General features: G+C 37.1%; 5 protein-coding genes and 2 non-coding genes across 9 annotated transcripts; 2 read left to right on the top strand and 5 right to left on the bottom strand.

Moving 5' to 3' along the window:
• Positions 1-19: 19 nt before the first annotated feature.
• On the bottom strand, positions 20-2,368 carry LOC108821623 (NASP-related protein sim3). Its single transcript, XM_018594623.2, has 6 exons — positions 1,928-2,368; positions 1,597-1,826; positions 1,160-1,369; positions 993-1,083; positions 632-905; positions 20-554 (listed from the first exon to the last, which is right to left on the bottom strand). The coding sequence occupies exons 1-6, from the start codon at positions 2,236-2,238 to the stop codon at positions 198-200; spliced, it is 1,473 nt and encodes a 490-aa protein (XP_018450125.2). The 5' UTR covers positions 2,239-2,368; the 3' UTR covers positions 20-197.
• A 705-nt stretch (positions 2,369-3,073) lies between these two features.
• On the bottom strand, positions 3,074-4,792 carry LOC130505177 (transcription factor HHO5-like). Its single transcript, XM_056999769.1, has 5 exons — positions 4,480-4,792; positions 4,260-4,405; positions 3,877-4,174; positions 3,722-3,798; positions 3,074-3,614 (listed from the first exon to the last, which is right to left on the bottom strand). Exons 1-5 carry the CDS (start codon positions 4,703-4,705, stop codon positions 3,351-3,353), a joined length of 1,011 nt encoding a protein of 336 aa, XP_056855749.1. The 5' UTR covers positions 4,706-4,792; the 3' UTR covers positions 3,074-3,350.
• Positions 4,793-8,264: 3,472 nt separating this feature from the next.
• On the top strand, positions 8,265-8,336 carry TRNAE-UUC (transfer RNA glutamic acid (anticodon UUC)). The gene has a single exon. It is a non-coding gene; the product is annotated as a tRNA-Glu (tRNA).
• Positions 8,337-8,399: 63 nt separating this feature from the next.
• On the bottom strand, positions 8,400-10,569 carry LOC130505178 (nuclear pore complex protein NUP58-like). Its single transcript, XM_056999770.1, has 6 exons — positions 10,242-10,569; positions 10,021-10,135; positions 9,499-9,936; positions 8,980-9,424; positions 8,846-8,886; positions 8,400-8,722 (listed from the first exon to the last, which is right to left on the bottom strand). The coding sequence occupies exons 1-6, from the start codon at positions 10,562-10,564 to the stop codon at positions 8,684-8,686; spliced, it is 1,401 nt and encodes a 466-aa protein (XP_056855750.1). The 5' UTR covers positions 10,565-10,569; the 3' UTR covers positions 8,400-8,683.
• Positions 10,570-10,774: 205 nt separating this feature from the next.
• LOC108821621 (uncharacterized) lies at positions 10,775-11,990 on the bottom strand. The gene is made up of 5 exons (XM_018594621.2): positions 11,836-11,990; positions 11,675-11,730; positions 11,279-11,473; positions 11,123-11,194; positions 10,775-11,021 (listed from the first exon to the last, which is right to left on the bottom strand). Exons 1-5 carry the CDS (start codon positions 11,902-11,904, stop codon positions 10,841-10,843), a joined length of 573 nt encoding a protein of 190 aa, XP_018450123.1. The 5' UTR covers positions 11,905-11,990; the 3' UTR covers positions 10,775-10,840.
• Positions 11,991-12,121: 131 nt separating this feature from the next.
• On the top strand, positions 12,122-12,195 carry TRNAN-GUU (transfer RNA asparagine (anticodon GUU)). Its single transcript has one exon. It is a non-coding gene; the product is annotated as a tRNA-Asn (tRNA).
• Positions 12,196-13,370: 1,175 nt separating this feature from the next.
• Positions 13,371-16,708, bottom strand: LOC130494391 (uncharacterized). Of its 3 annotated transcripts, none has more exons than XM_056999768.1 (10): positions 16,380-16,708; positions 16,137-16,250; positions 15,672-15,791; positions 15,475-15,591; positions 14,656-15,395; positions 14,475-14,574; positions 14,330-14,389; positions 14,157-14,240; positions 13,957-14,076; positions 13,371-13,873 (listed from the first exon to the last, which is right to left on the bottom strand). In XM_056999768.1, exons 2-10 carry the CDS (start codon positions 16,200-16,202, stop codon positions 13,571-13,573), a joined length of 1,710 nt encoding a protein of 569 aa, XP_056855748.1. In that variant the 5' UTR covers positions 16,203-16,250; positions 16,380-16,708; the 3' UTR covers positions 13,371-13,570. The 3 variants fall into 3 exon arrangements, with proteins under 3 accessions (XP_056855748.1, XP_056855746.1, XP_056855747.1); XM_056999766.1 differs by having other exon boundaries at positions 13,957-14,079; positions 16,380-16,703; XM_056999767.1 differs by lacking the exon at positions 16,380-16,708 and having other exon boundaries at positions 13,957-14,079; positions 16,137-16,274.
• Between the last annotated feature and the right edge of the window lie 924 nt (positions 16,709-17,632).

Below are 17,632 nucleotides of genomic sequence, written 5' to 3'. Positions count from 1 at the left end.
TTGTAAAAATAACATAAAAAAGTAAGAGACTGATTAACTAGAATAATTAGCAATCAAGAAATGCTTCCAAGTCTCAACACGGACACAACTACAATAACTTGAAAATCTCTAGTCTTGAAGGACAATGAGTAGCGTACACCAAACATATATCTCAGTTTTAAAACTTAGTAATAGACATTTCCACATCTTTTTCACCTTCAAGAAGAATTGCCATCTGCTTTGTTAGAAGACTCAGGAGCTAGCTTCTTCGATGGACTTGACTCTGCTGAGGTTGCATTCGTTAAAACACGTTTCACTCCTCTTCCAACGACACCCAAATGAGTAACACCTGATGAAGAACCTGCTGCTCCTCCTACTGCACCAGTGTGAGCAGTGGAGACTGTAGGCGACTCCAAGTCTTTCCCGTTGTTTGCAGTTCCCATCCGAGAAGAGCTCATTTCACCAGCAACAGCAGGAACAACCTTGTCCCCGGTATTTGGCTTAGCTGATGCCATGCCCATTAGCTCAGCAAGACGTTGCTTTGGGTTCTCTGCCTGTTGTTTCAACTCTTCAAGCTGCATGAAACAAAAGGGTGACTTTATTATGAGTTTTCATACTCCTTTTTTCACAACAGATGGTCAAGTTCACTTGCCTTCTTTTCTAGGTCTTCCGCGAGACCAGATAAGACTCGGATCTCAGCTTCTTTGTCTGAAGAAGACTTATCAATGTATGGAACATTGGATGATTGTTGGATTCCCTCCTCTATCTCAGAGACAGTTGAGGAAGTTGCTGAAATAGATGGACCCTTGACCTCATTAGTGAGCCTCTCCGTCCTAGCTTTGCAGATTAACAGAGCCTTTTGACAATATGGTATAGCTTCCTTAGGCTGGCATCCTGTCTCTAGACAGACGCATATGAGGAAGTTTCTGAAACGTTCCAAGTTAAGTTAACACAATCCAACAACAAAATACACGGAATTGAAAAGAAAAGCAAGACGGTATATTAAAGGATACAGTTCGGCTGTGCGTCGACTGTCGGGTTCAACCAGTCGCTCTAGGATGGACAGTGCGTTCTTGTAGTCACTCAGGGAAGTCTCGATGTCCTCTGAAACCAAACGTTCAGGAGAAAACTTAAATGAGAAAATGGGACATTACGAAGGTGAAATAAGAAAGAAACTAACCTCTCTCTAGTGAGATTTCAGCAAGGGTGCAGAGAATATCCACTTTCTCCATTGTATCAGTTGACTGTTTGTCAGTAATAGCCCGTGCTATGTCAAGCATTTTCCAGGCCATATCCAAATCAGACTCATCTTCATCGGCATCAGTATCAGATAGGTCATCCTCTTGTTGACTATCTTCACCATCCTCTCCTTGCTCTTGAACACCAGAACCTACAAATAAAAAAGAGAGAGAGACGAAATGCTCAGAAACATTTAAATACACAGTCCTTAAATACACCAAGTTGAGAGAATTTAAAAGACACTACAATCGAAAAGTCTGCTACAACATAACAAAAACGAGTCCTTTGCTTCATCAACCAAAGGGTAAAGGAGGTGCAACCACAGTCAAATCTATATTCTATAGGTTGAAAGAGTCCAAAGTTTCAGACTTTGAGTACCTTCTTGGGCACCACTTGAACTCCCCTGTCTCTCCGGATCACTCGACACAACAGAATCACCGTTTGCAGTGTTCTTATCATCGCTAGACTCCTGCTGCTGAGTTTCACCTTCTTTCTTTGGCATGTTACCAAGTGGATCCGCTTCAGCCTGAGCCTTCTCCAGCAGAGCTGATCCATACTTGTAGTAAGCGTTTACACACTCAGCAGCAAGCTCACCATAGTGCCCAACCCTAAAAACACACATTAAAAGTTCCATTAGAATCCTTATAAGCACGCACTTGACACATAACTACTTAATGTTCCAAATCAAAATCTCGTGAAAAATGGAAACCTGATCTCTAGGGCACGGCTGAAGCAATCGACAGCTTCGGCGAAATCCATCTCTTTTAAAAACACAGAGCCTTTCTCAGCGAGTTCATCGGCGAACTCGAGCGTCTTCTCACGCTCCTCTTCGGATAATACGGCATCTGTCACAGCGCTCTCCGCCGACGCGTTGTTGTTGTTGCAAGTCGATTCAGTGCCTCCTTGAGCGGCGGATTCGACGGTGGCTTCGATCGAGGCTTGGTTTGGTTCTAGGGTTTGCGCGACTTCCGTGACCGAAGCTTCAGATGCTGATGCTGCTGCTGCTGCTTCGTCAACCATAGCTCAAGCTTGGGGATTTGGATCTCTGAGTGAATTTGAAAATGGGAGAAGAAGAAGAAAGAAAGAAAGGAAAGTAAAGTAACGCGAAATTGTGAATTTGTAACCCTAAACCCACTCTTCGTCTCTTTATTTTGGCGGACTTGGAGCAAAATATTGATTCAATGTCATCATCGTGGTTTTGTAAAATATGACCCCAGAGAGAATGTGGATGTTGATGAGGGTGAAATGTGGCCCAACTTAAGGCCCATAGGTCCAAAGAAAGTAGTTTTCTGAGTGAGAGAGTCCACACTATATTCAATAGCATATAGCACCTCATAATAATCAGATGGCTAAACCGGTTAAGACATTAAAACTGGATGGAACGAATTAAATTTTTAAAACTACCAAATTAGAAAACCAACAAATCTTTATTCTATAAATAATCTACTTAGCATGGATTCTTTTGTCACATTCATTTCTCTGATTTGTAAAATCGTATTTTTAGAAGCAGTTTTATTATTATTGTGCAGCTTACTAATCAGAAGCCAGAATCACCAAAATTTAGAACATTGGCTGAAAGGGAAATGTATATAATAATTTGGAACTAAATTTTTTTGGAATTTAAACAAAAAACAAGTACTGATGACAAATTATGTCGGAAGATACAATATCTACCCTGTGGGATTATATAATGCATAATAATGATAAGGTGTAAGAAGGTGTTCCATTCCACCAAACATGCAAATCTCGTGGATTTAAACTACATAATAGTGATTCAAATCAACGAGTCAATTTTTCTAGATATTACATATCAATAATTCAATAAAGAAAATCTCAAATTATTATTCTAGCATGATTTTATGCAGTAAAAGATGCTTTTTCATTAATATTCTCAAATTAGGTAGGTTGGAGAAAACGATGCATTACAACAGACAAAGGTTGTGATTGTCTTCATCCTCTGTTTTTCAAAGGTAATTAGCAAACAGATTAATAGATTTACTTTCACACGACTTAGACTAATTAAAAAACAAAAAGTTTGTGATTTATCAGTTTCCTCCTATGAAGTATTATGATTGGTATAGTATTATAATTTTTGATGCATCATCACTATGCATAGTATTATGATTGATCTTTCAGAGCTCAAGATTCAACACTTGTCTCTTCTTATCTGACTCACTTTTCCAGCTACGCCCATCAGATTTCTCTTCCTCCTCCTCATCCTCTGAGCTATGACCACCGCCATTATTACTGAACAACTCTCTACCAACAAGCGGGCTTTGTGGAGAATCCGACCTCGACAAACTTATCAAGCTCTGTGTTTCCCTACCTAACAAACCAGGCTGGTCCAAGGATAGCAAAGTCTTTCCCGGATGCTTACGGATATGCATTCTATATTTCTGCAAATATTAAATATCATTTCACAAACTGTCAAAAATCATTCGTTCATACATCAAATGTTTCAAGTTTTTGTAAATAAGAAGAAGAGAACTTTTATAGTACTTACTTGTAAATGGCTCTTGACTTCATCATTGGTTAAACCATCAACTTTCATCTCATCTCTAATCTGCTTTGGTGTTGCCACTGGTCTCACATCAACAAACAATAACAATCTCAGTATTGAGATACGAAGTTGGCTCCTTTTTTGATTAAGGAACTAACCTTGTGAACCTCCAATCCTCTGGAGAGCATCAACGAACCTACGGTGAAGATCCTGTGACCATCTCCTTCTCTGCTCTTTCTTCGGAATGTGGTGATGATGACTCTGTAAAGGTCTGTTGAGTTGGTGATTCTGTTCAATTCTGCTACAGTCCCTCATCATCATGTCTGAAGGTGGAGGAGTCATGAGAGACAGAGGAACCGGAGGAGGGTTAAATGGCATAAATACCCCTCTCTGATTAAGATTGTAACATGTCTGAAATGGAGTCTGAGTCACACCTCGATCTTCTTCTCTGTTTGTCTGTAAGAAAAAAAAACAGAACATGATCAAAGGGTAATAAGATCAAATAAAAACATAAAAAGGTCTGATAATTAATTTGAATTACCGAGTTAGAGTTGGAGATCCATAACTGGGCAGAGCTCATCCAGTTCTTCTTATTATCACTTTCCGATTTTGCCCCTTGACCCACATCGAATCTCCCATTTGATGCCATCATCACTGATGAAGCCTCTTCCTTTAACCTCTCAATCGCTACACAAAGAGAAACAATTTAGTAAAAATCCAAACTTTTACATGAAAACAAAACTGAGAATCGAGAGAGAGACCTTCGTTCAATAAGAGCATGCATAGAGGGAGCTCTCGTTTAAAAACATCGATCTTTTTCCTCTCATCCTCTAATTTTCCGACATAACCATCGATCTCAGACAGTTTCGAATGATTGTCTTTGATTTTCGACACTTGGTCGAGAAATTGAGACAAGGGTTTTTCTAGAGAGTACAAGGAAATATTCAAATTAAGACTCATCCTTCGATCTGTATCTGTTTGAACCATCTAAAAACTATGAAGACAAAAGAAGCTACAGACAGACAAAGACGTTTATATAGAAGAATTGAAGAAGAGATCAGGGAAGAAGATGAAGGACGCGGAAAATTGTAACCGCTGTAAATAAAGGGAATCTCGAGGGCGTTTGCGTAAAAATGCTTTAATTAGATTTGGCTTTAAATGGAATGAAGAATCTTTTTGTGATGCCTGTACACACGCGGCGAATCGTTACACTAACTTGTATATGTATTACCTTTTCTATTTATTTATTTTGATTCTTTTCCTTTTGTTTTGCCTGATAATAAATACATCATATCCAATTTTAGGAAACTTATTACTATTTCCCAGTGCTTACCATTAAAGATTCTCATATTCCTTCCTCTCTCTTGTAGTTTCTGTTTTCTAAATTAGAAAAAGTGAGTGTGTAAGAATGGCTGGTACTATTACTATTTTATGCACAACCAATGAGGTTGTACAAATCTCACTGGATATATGTTTTACAAGAAATAACTATAAATATAGTACTTATATAATATGTTTGTAAATTGATGATTTGTTTTGAAAATTGGACTCTGAAAAGCAAAACAGGTGTCAAGATATATATACATACACATAATTGATTGTATAATATTATGGAGATTGATTTGAACTTATTTTTATATTAGTTAATATATATCTTTATTCTGAAATATAAGGAAAATTGGCACTAATGTTATAGAATATTAAGTTAAACATAATTTAAAATTTAAAGTAATAAAAATCATTATATTTATATCATAAAATTATACAAATTTTACAGATGGTTCATGGAAAAATCAGAAATCCTATTCGGGACAAGGCTGATATAGTATTCCGGAAAGTTTTGATTGTTTAATGGGAGCGAGAAATACAAAAGCGAGGTAGTCACCATTTCACTCGGAAATAGAAACTCTCATTTGGACAACTGAATGTATGAGGAATCTATGACAATTTACTGTTATTATATTTGCAACAGATTGTTCTCAGTTGGTGAATGTAATTTTGGAACCAGAAGAATGGCCAGATTTTATAAGTTATCTGGAGGACACAAAAATTTTGAAGACAAATTTTAACAGCTCATAATTCATTCATATATCATGGCCGCAAAATTAAAGACGGAAAGTGTTACACGTAGTGTAAAAAAGCAACCGTCGTTTGTTTATATAGATGTGAAGCTATCAATTTGGTTTGCAAAGTCTATATGAGTATGTTTTATACGTTGCTGACAAAAAAAAATATACAAATTTTGTCTTTTCATAAAATTTGCATATGAATTTTTCACATTTTTGAAATCTAATACACAGCTTACGTATCATGTGTATATATATTTTAAAAAATAATTGCACCATGCTATATAACGTGTACGTTGTGCACTATGCTACACAACTTATACATCATGTAGCATGCCAAGTGTCTTGACATCATGCAGTATGCAACTTACTATGTTATTTTAGTTCAAAAAAAAACTTACTATGTCACATATATATATTTTTTATAATCAGCTACGTACGTAATTTGCAAATTATAGAGATATATTCAACTATATACCAAAATCAAAAATGATAATATGAAAATTTGTAACAGAAAATTATGATTGAAAAGGAACTGAATTACTGAACATAAAATTGTGTTTGTAATATCTATATCTCAAATATGGTTTTATACTCAAACTTTGTTTTAACTTTTAATGGAACAAAATCGACAGTATCTCGTATGTGGCGTTGATACTGTCGATTTTATTAATTTAAAAACCAGTGGAGAGAAAACCAAAAACAAAAAGGTTAAAAAATCGTAGTGGTCAAAATTCGGCATAGTCTCATTTACTATACAACATCCATTTACATTCACATTAAGATACAGTTTAAAGAAATCACGTAACCATTGAATTTAGAAATTTATACTATAAACTTTTGAGTGCTTTTCATGTGTTTGGTTGCTTATCTTTTGCGTTTTGTTTGTCTAAAGTTCTTTAGCAGATTATAAGCAAGTAAACATTTCAATATGGAGACTCTTTATCTCGATCCGCCGGACATCCTAGTCTATCAGAGGAAAAAAAGGACTCCTTATTCAAAGTAGATGATTGTATATATTTTAATATATCTCGCAACTAGTCGCTGCAACACTAGCTAATTAGCAATTAGCAAAAAGGATCTTTCGTACATTCCATTGTAAAAGATCCCACGACGCAAAGCAACTTTATTCAACGCTTTTTCCTGATAGCCAAACACAAATTTCTCCCAATTTTATATAATTTAGCTTTTACAAATAATGTTTGATTCCTGTAACCAAAAATATTCCAGAATACTCCCCTATGACGCACCACAAAGGAATCTAACGGACGGACGTAGAGAAACGGCTAGTACAGCCAACTATACCACAACACATGTCCAACTAATCTAGATTTTTCACGAGAATCGTCTTTCTTTGAAGGAGGAACTGAAACGTCTCGAGTTGTGATAAGGACATCGAGAGATTGATACCGTTGATTGATTATATTCTCTCGTGTCTTCTCGTCATCACATATCCTTAACCTTTTGATTTGTTCTTCTCACCACTGCTTTTACAAAAAAGAAGTTTTGCAAAGTTCAAGCAACGATAGCTTTTGCTCTGTCTATATCTAATTTGAGGATAAGGTTCGTCGGTTTCTAGCTGCGAGAATCCACTGGTAATATATTTTTGGTGAACAATAATCCAATGATTCGACCACTAATTCTCGTTTCAATCTTCAAAGTTCGAAAATCAAATTTATAACTGTTGTCATCAATCTTTGAATATTATATATACACGGAATAATTTGATGGTGGTATACGCCCCCCCTAAGTTTCACACTTACAAATTTAATTTAAATCCAAATACATATAAGAAAACTCATTTTTGATCTTGAACTGAATCCATGCAAATCTTTTGACGTACGAAAAATTAGTTATTTTTGCCACACCTAAAGCAAGTGATTAACCACTATAATTAGATAATCCTGTACAAAACCTATAATGAATGACTTAACTACTAATCAGTGATCACCATCAACTGGTTAAGCATTGTAAATTAACAAACTTGTAGAATCGAAGAAATTACATTTTGTTAGGCTATTTTATGAAACGAATCAAAAATAAGACAAAAGAATATTTTATATGATATATGTTTTAGTGTCTTAGATATTGTTGGTAAACAATCGATACATGCGCTTTAGAAGATTCTTCCATTCTCTACAACTAAAAAGCTGAACGTTTTGAATGGTCGTAGTTTTATCATTTTAAAGATGAATAACCAATAAAGATGCTGTTTTAATTTACAAATAAAAATCAGTTACAAAAAAAAAATTACAAATAAAATAAAATAAATATGCTGTTTTCTTGTGAAATACAAGGAACAAAGAGAAAGAGTAATTCCATTTTTTTTTAACATCAGAGAAAGAAAGAGTGATAAAGTTACAAAAAAAAAGAGTGATGACAATTATTTCATAGGTAAGGTAAGTGTTTCAGAAAAAAAATATTCCATTGGTAAAATAGTAACTTGATTTGTGGTTTAAGTTTAATAATCAATCAACAAATCCGTTGTCGTCCAGCGGTTAGGATATCTGGCTTTCACCCAGGAGACCCGGGTTCGATTCCCGGCAACGGAGCTTTTTATTTTTGTAATACCTTTGATATTCTTTTAGGGTCTTAGTGAAGATGAATCAGTAGAATAAGAGAAAGGTAGGTAATATTCACGGATTGATATATTCAAGAGAAACATGTAGACAACAACACTGTCCAGAATCCTATATGAATAAGATGTTAAACTATTTACTTTTGTTCCCTGTGACTATTCTTTTGAGAACATACAATCATCAATTCAATGAATGAGTGAGTGAGTGAGATCTGTTTTCAACTTTCACCAAACCAGCAAGTGAAACACGATGAGCTCAAGGCTTGTAGTAAATGACGCTTGGTAAAGGCTGAGAGATGGAACTTGATAAGAATCAAGTGCCTAACGTCGCGAAGTTCGGTACTTGGACCTTGAAGGTCTCTGTAATGAAAGATGAAAACAAGTTCAGTTTCAGACATTTATCCAGGGAGGTCAGGTGAGTCAAATGAAGTCGTTAGAGGCATAATGCAAAAGAGAGTTTGAAACCGAAGAGAGTGTACTTACTTTCATAGAACTCAAATTTGCTCCTGAACCAGGTGTAAGACCTAAGGGGAAACAAGTAACAACAGATAACACAAGTTGAGATTACCACAAAACAAAACCTTTAATACAAACTGTACTGTATAATGACTTTGTACCTGAGACAAACTGCGAAGGCGTAGCAGGATTTGATGGAGTTTGCTCGCCAAACAAAGATCTAGGAGTTGGTGGAGCACCGAAAACTGGTGTATGTGGTGTAGCAAAGATAGAAATCGAAGGTGCTGAAGCAGGTGTGTCAGGAAACAAGCCAGCTCCTGATGTTGGAAAATTAGCTGGAGGTGTCTGTGGAGAATTTGAAACCTCTGGAGTTGCTGCTGAGTACGTAATTAACCCAGCTACTTGTGTTGAGGTTTGTGTACTTGTAGTAGTGGTAGCAGCAGGAGGTAGATGCAGAGTTGGGTGGACCCTCTTAGCAGCAGCTTCTTGTTTTGCTCTTTCCCTCCTATCAGCCTCAAGAAACGGATCATTGGATTCTCCTCTCCGTCGCTGGTCAGCAAGATACGCTCTTCTCATTGATTCAATGTATTGGTGAACATTCTCTACCTGAAACACAACAAAATTCCAAACCGATTACAAGGTGGTTTTCAACATTTGAAGGTTCATTACAACAAAGTTACCTTAGCAGCCACGTGAACAAAGAAGTCATGCACGTTAGACATGACTTTCGGAAGAGACTCCAAAACCAAAACACGTCGACTATACTTGTCAGAATCCAAAGCGAGCAACTGCTCCACCTCCTCAACCCACTGTCTGCACTCGCCTAGATACTTCTCAAACCTCACAACTGTTTGCAGCAGAAAAGCAGTAGGTTTCTTTGGGATCCCACGGTAAAAGTAAGAAACTTGAACTTCTTCTTGTTGAACTCCCTGCGCCTGAGGTTGCTGAGAATCACCACCACTGACAACAACAGCTCCTCCTCCTCCCCCACTTGGCTGTAGCATCATGAAAGAACCAACCGCAACCTCTGAATTACGAAGCAGATCTTTAACAACCAGCATAAGCTCGTGGAGAACAGCTTTCTGTCTGTCCATGGTAGTACTAATCCCACCAAGCTCCTGCAAAATTTTATAAACTTTTAATACAAGTCTAAGAGATAAACCACATAAAGAAGAAGAATAGAGAGGGATCATCCAAGAAACCTGAACAATGCGGCTTGCAACAGACTCGAAACCTTGAGTGGATATAGAAGAATCAAAAAGCCGGCTGGATTGGTCTAACCTCTGGCTTTCGGTTCTGTACTCCATTATCTTCTTCCTAAGAATATTCACACACACAAGCAATAAGATCAAATTATCAGCAACGGCAATGATCTTCAAGATTTTGGCGTTTGAACAAAGAAAAGTTGAAAGAAGAGTAATACTCAATCTCAAGGAGAAGGTTCTGAGAATCGGGATGGAGATCAGTCCATTCGGTGCTGTAACTCGCCGGAGCTTTATCGTTCGTGAACAAATACAAGAGCTGCTGCGGCTGAAACGTCGGTGGTTGTTGCTGTTGCTGCGGTTGCGGTTGAGAGAAGAAGGAAGTGCTCTGCGGTTGCTGCGAGAAGAAGGAGTTGCTCTGCGGCTGAGATACCTGTTGCGGAGTTTGAAACGGTGGTTGAGGCGTCTGCTGCGGAGTCTGAAACGGTGATTGAGGAGTCTGTTGCGGTTGCTGTGGGGTAGAGAATGGATTGAACGACGACATTGATGGAAGAACAGACGGCGGAACGAATCTAGGGTTTGTATATCGCCGGTGAGGATTTTGGAGTCAGAGAGGGAAAGATTCAAAAGCTCCTCTTTTAAACACTCGAATACGTGGAGGGAAAAGATAGTAGTTAATGACTTTATTTCATATTTTTAACAAACTTAAGGGCTCTTTTGCAAATAAGGCAATATCAATTTCTACTAGTAGAACTGAAGCAAATGAAGCTGATTTATATTATAAATCAAAACAAGGATATTTGGAATCTTTCACAGAGTTTTATTTTCTCCGTGGCTGTTTCTTGGCTGAAGAAGCACCGGTGACAAGTCGGAGAGCTTGGCTTGAGTTCGTGAGGATTGAAGAGGATCTAGGGACTTGTGCTTTGCGATTCTTCAAGAAATCTAACCCTGTTTTCAAGCATTCCGGTGGTGGAATCTCCTTGTATATAACCGTCTCAATACTGCACCCACACACAAGTTAGAGAGATTCGATGAGATCAAATCAATGAGTTGCTTATAGAGTGTGCATGTAAGACACCAAAGAGATTGTATCATTATTTACCCTGAGCTCTTTAGCTTTTTCTTTCTCGGGTGTTTGGCCTCTTCTTCTTTAGAATCCGAAACGTTTTTCTGTCTGCGAATGAGAGAAACTGCCAATTTTAAGACATATGTTTTCTAGTTGAAACTGTCTATGCACAGTGAGAAAGAGATATATTACTTCTCCCGCTCTGCAAGAAAGTCTATAATGTTTTTGGAAAGGAACCCCTTGTTTGCAAGAGCTTCAGGGTCTTCCTCATGTTCTTCTTCTTCTTCTTCTTCTTTAATATCATCGAAAGTGTCAATCTTCCGTGACTTCCTTGGCGTTATCTTCTCTGCCAAACGCCTTCGACTCTCTTTCTTCTCCAGGACAACCCTAACGCAGAGAAAAGCAATCTCATTTCAGGAATCAATAGTTACATCTTCCTCCATCAACTCCTAAACGGTTTAAACCCACCACAAGCTCCAAAAGAAGTCGCTTTGATAGTCAAAGCGGATCCCTAATGTCTCTAGCATAACACTAGACATTTAGATAGCTGAGCTAGAGTGAGAGAGGGAAGGTGGTGAGAATACAAACCTAGCCTTATTCTCTCTATGTATCTTCCTCAAGGCTGCATCTTCCAACTTTGCCTGACAGAAAAAGAAAGAAAGCAAAACCCATTAGACGCTTAAGTTAATGCAATTTCGAGTTTACTGTTTTCAGCTTAAATCCACATACAGATGGAAACATATACCTGTTTCCTGTGTGAATTCCTCGGGTGCACCGTCGGAGTCTGAATCAGAGTTGTGGTCTTTGTTATCCGACATCTGATTATTATCTTCTTCTTCTTCTTCAACGTCAGACGACACACACTAGGGTTTAACGGCCCTGCAGTTTCTCAAAACAGACGATTTCTATTCTGAGAGTTTTGTTGTTTTTCTCCTTTTTATTGTGGATTGCTTTTGGGCTCTTGTTACAGCCTTTTTTGTAAGCCCATTCATCTATGAATTCTAATTATCAGCTTTGTTTCGTCGTATATCAAAAGCTGGAATAGCTCAGTTGGTTAGAGCGTGTGGCTGTTAACCACAAGGTCGGAGGTTCGACCCCTCCTTCTAGCGATTTTTTGCTTTCATTTGATACTACCAACATTGTTTGGGATTCACATCTGTTAGAATACTCACCGAGACATTAATCCACTATGAAATCGAGAGAGATTTCTTGTTTGTTAGTCACTCGCATGTTTTTTTTTATTTGAATAGTGTCATATATGGCAATCAAGGACCTGGACCGCGGGCCTGGCCCGTAAAGGCTTGCTGCGGGACGGGATTGGACCTCCATTTGATAGGCCCGCAAAATTGCGGGCCTCGCGGGACGGACTCAAAGCGGGATGGGTTCAAAGCGAGATAGGCTCAAAATGGGACGGGTCAAAAGCGGGATGGGTTAAACCGCGAGATTTTGCGGCAATCCTAAGTCTACATTTATGCTTTCACATGAGAGAGAGAGAGAGAGAGAGAGAGAGAGAGAGAGAGAGAGAGAGAGAGAGAGAGAGAGAGAGAGAGAGAGAGAGAGAGAGAGAGAGAGAGAGAGAGAGAGAGATTAGACACTATGGAACTCCATTGATGGTGGTTTCAGTGTCGATGATGCTTCCGGTCTCCCAAGAGCCTCTAATCTGCACTGGTAGAGCTTCTTCAAACCATCATAAATGATAATAAATACATTTGTTTTGTATAAGCTTAATGTATTGATCTTGTAAGAGTATATTCGATCATGTGCAAGATGAAAATCAATTCATGTCTATGTTTGTTTGTACATGTAAAAATAAGCAATGTAATATTCGATGTCCCGCGGGACGGCCCGCGAAGGCCTGCATATTTCGCGGTAACGGGATTGGGCAGCTAGTTTGAAGACCGCATCCCACGCGGGACAGGCCCGCCGTGTACCGCCAGAAGTCGAACCCGCAGCAGTTCGGGACGGGACAGGACGGGAGAACCCAATTGCCATCTCTAACTACTGTCATCCTAAACAATGAAGTATGTGTTAATAGCTTTCACATGAAAGAAGCTGAAAGGCAAGAAAAAAGGGTTTATACTATCAAGCTGACCCAAAACACACATGGTACGAGACAGTAGTATGATGACAAAAAAATGGCAAGAGACAAGAAAAAATAAATGAGACAAAGTCTACTCAAAATGTAAAATCAAATAAATGGTGTACACATATAAATAACATTGTAGATAAAACAAATGAGACAAAGTCTAGTCTAAAAACAAATAAATGCTGTACACATTGTAGATAAAATCAATTGAATAAATTGCTATCACTCTATTGTTTATTGTAAAGAGCACAAACATATGACTATATATATCCTCTCAGGTCTCAGCCAACCAATAACAATTTTTAACTTTTGCTCTACTTTACACTCCCCAACCCAATTCTATACAGTGTTCAACATTGTTGAAACCTTGGTTCCATCACAAATCACCAAACCTTTTCTCATTGATGCAATAGCAACCTGAAACTGAAGTCATATGGTACTACTTGAACCAACTCCATGAGTGACTCTTTGTTCTTTCTCTCCATACACTTAAGAGCTTCTTCTCTTAATTTACCATGCAACTGAAGGCAAACCCAATCTAGCAACGATTCAACATCCTTTGCAAAATCTAGCAAATACCAATCCAATACCTTTGGAATCATTAGTTTGTTCTTCTTTGAGATCCCAACAGATGCTTCAAGATAATCTCTCTTTGCAGCTTCTAGCTCCTCCTCTACATTAGCGGCTGTATAAACCCTTACCTAAATAACAAAAGTTGGTGTGTGAAACTACTAGAAAGTTCTCCAAATTTGATGAATGTGTATGATTCTTAAGCACAACTTACAGCAGGAGAGGACCAACTTCCACAGGCCAGAGCAAAAGTGACCAAAGGCTCTGACCATTCCAATCCAAATGTGCTATGAGCTCTCATCTCTTCATGTGTTGCAGTTTTGGGACAAGTCTTCTTCTAAATAAAGAGAATAAGAATCAAACTTTGATTAAGCATATACAAATCAAAGAAAAGAAAGATCAAAAGAAACTTACAAATTTTAAGTGATATGGAAGTCTCAAGATAAAGTGTTCAATTGTGATAGCATTAAGTGAGTGTCCTCCTACAACTATTGTTGCCTGACACAACAATGAGAAGATGAATCTAATAAACATGTAACACACATTGAAACCACAGTGATGTCCAATTTTTGTTTTAGAGTATAAACCTTTTGCATAAGGGCTACAACCATCTCAGGGGTCTCAGGGATCCCATGCTCCAAGAAAGCCTATGAAGATAAATTAAAAACAAGACGTCAGACTTTTTTTCAGCATCTTACATGTCTCTATATCTATCATACTAAGAAGTCTCACATTCATCACACATGAATTATAAGTATTTATCCAGAACGCAAGCTTCTGCTGGTGGCTAAGACCATCTAGATTTACAATGGAAAGCTTACTAAGCAGGAACCTGCAAATAGGAACAGTTACACAAACATTGAGTTTAGAATATTTCAATCATTCTAAAAAAGATTTTAAAAGAGATACTTACTTGAGACGATGTATCAGAAATAAAGCATTGATTCTTCTCCCAAGATCAATGGAAGATGCATCAACAGAACAGAGACTCTTGTATACACCAAGTTCCCTTGTTCTCCACTCTGAACAGTTACTATATGGATCCAACACAATGTCCTTGGACGAGCTAATCCTCAAGATAATACTCACCAGGCATTTCAGTAAATCCTCTGAAACTCTGTTTGCTGCAGTTCCACTTTGCAGCGATTCCGAGACACTCTCCTGTGCCTTGTCTTGGTCTGCTAATCCATCATCTACCTTAATCAAAGGTTTCTTAAGTCTGTTCTCAAGTGATTCTGTATCATTCATGTCTTTTAAACCGTTACTAGAGGTTTGATTCTCTTTCCCTCTCACATCCACTGGCTTAGTAACACTGCTTACATTTGGTTTAGGCGACGCTTGTTTGCCACTAACTGTCTGATCAGAGGAGAAGAGTTTCCTACTTGGGATGCTTCTGCTAAGACTAAGAGACTGTTGATGCTTTTTCGGAGGAGTGATCATAGATTTCAACTCATGTTGTGACATGGATTTAGATCTCTGGTGTTTAGTGCTTCTAACAGGGGAATTCTCGCTGTTATTAGGACTCTCAAGGTTCCTCTTGGAAGAAATGTGAACAGCTTCTTGGTATAGACCTTGTCTGAAGCTTACAACTTGCTCCTCTAACCGAACTACTTCCTCTTCAAGAACAGCTACTTCAGCAAGAAGCTCCAGTGTCTTTATCAGATAAAAGAAACACAAATCAAATACAAAGAACAACAAGTTTGATGATATAGAATCAGCATTTGGATCTTACATGTCGAGGGAGATAAGAAGGAAGACGAGGTAAAGCTCCTAAAGGTCTAGTGAAAGCTCTTTCCAATGCTTTATGGACATTCTCCTCATGTCTCAGCTTCCTTTTTAGTTTATCAACCTAATCATAACAAACAACTTTTTAGACTCAAATTCATCATCAAATCAAGAAAGTGGTTTCTCAAGAACTTATCATCATACATCTTGTAGCAAATCCATTTTCTTTTCTCTGTTAGCTCGGCGCCTATTAGCAAGAGACTTCCCTGAGTTAGCTAGACCTCCTTTGCCTTGAGACTCCATCTTCTTCTTCTTCTTCTCTTCCTTTGTGAGTTTCAGAATACCACCAAACGTTACTCATACAGAACAAAGAAGAAGTTTGTAAAGAAACTATTGATAGTGGAAAAATACACAATCTTCTAGATAATAATTGAGTATGGATCACTTTCACTGTGACCTGCAGTAACTTCACTAAGAATAATTATTTTATTAGAAGGAATAAAAAAAAAGAGGCAAATATTATGTTGTGAAATAGTCCAATGTAGAAGCCAAGAATCTTAAAGAGATCACCAAAAAAGCAAATCAAAATTGGATTTACTAGAGTGGAAAATGGTAGAGAAAGAAGAAAGAAGAAGGAAGAAAGAAGAAAAAAGAAAGAAGAAAAGTTACTTGAGTGGTGACATGCTTTGAAGGAGCTTTCATGGAGGAAAGAGCAGCTCGAACACTAGTGTTCATAGCTTCTCTCTCTCTCTATCTTCAACTTTTACTTTTTCTCCACTCTAACTGTGATATAAACCCAAGAGAGTGAGACCCCATCAGGATTATAAAAAAACAAAACACAAAGACAGAAGTAAAAAGAAAGATAGAGTTAAATGTTTAAGTATGTAGCTGTAATAAAAATATAGTACTTACTCTTTGTTTTATGAGCACAGAGCGGGAAAACTTGAAGGTAAAGCGACCCGGAAGCAGAGAAATGGTTTAGTTGAAGCTTATGTTTCCAAAAGAACCACCATTTTTTATAAATATTTAATCCATATAATGTATGGTTGGTGTATGTATAGGTTGACTTTGGTCATATAGTCTCGAACAGAGCAAGGAAGAAAGTCAAGAAACTACAGAATCTCTCATTGGAGGTGAAGAAGTAGTAGATAACGACTTGATATCAACCATTTATGATGTCTTTAGATTTAGAAATGAAAAGTATACTTTCTAGGAGGTGAATGAAGATGTAATAAGATCTGAGTTAGTGACGAGTTCTTGAGCTAGCTGGTTGGAAATTGTGAGAGATGTGGACAACCATAAAGAAACGATTTCTTTTGTCACTTATTAATTAAAATTTGGTATTTAGTGGCTTGGTGCTTTCGTTTTCTCTCAATCTTTTCAGTTCTTTCATTTATTTCATTTCAGTAGATTTTTTTTCTAAATGAATAATATAATGGTCCCAAATATAGTTAATTATTTATTTATAGTTTTATCAGTACTGACATAATTAATTAAAAACCTATTTTTGAATTTTGTTTTACATTTCTAAATCTGAAATGCATCATTTTAAAGTCAATCTCATTTGCTGATTATTTTTAATTGGAGCTTATAAATAACCAATTGATTATGGACAATAATTAACCATTTAAGTAATTGATTTGTAATAAGTTATGCAGGTTGCCTGCACTTAAATACAAATGTGTTTTTCAGAGTTAAATTATGATACTACCTTTTAAAGAAAGCAACGATAACGTGCTTATTAATAATGATGTTAGAAGAAAATAAATAAAAAGGTAAAAACTCTAAAGGTGCTAACATGTCCCTAGTATGTATAACCTTTTTAACATTTGATTATTTTTTCTTGATCAAAAATTTGATTTTTCATTTCTCCCTTTTTCTGCTGTCAAAATGGGGGTTTCGCATCAAAAAAGGAGAGTGGTGAATGGTGATATTATTATTAGACCATCAATAATTTGATTATTTCAATCAACTAACAAGGCTGTTATGTAATAGTATTAACTAATGACAGGAAAATAAGAGAAATACTTGGGTTCATCCCTAGAGTGAACATTTAGTTTCACCCAACCAATAAGATTTCGTTATTTCATATCCAGTATCTTTTAAAAAGGAAACAAAATATTGTCAAGTTTTATTATGTTTTTAAAATAAAAATAAATAGAAAA

This window comes from Raphanus sativus, unplaced genomic scaffold, assembly GCF_000801105.2.
Source record: "Raphanus sativus cultivar WK10039 unplaced genomic scaffold, ASM80110v3 Scaffold2063, whole genome shotgun sequence".
Lineage (NCBI taxonomy): Eukaryota > Viridiplantae > Streptophyta > Magnoliopsida > Brassicales > Brassicaceae > Raphanus > Raphanus sativus.
The sequence above is the reverse complement of the archived record's forward strand: the minus strand, read 5'-3'. Positions and strand labels throughout refer to the sequence as shown.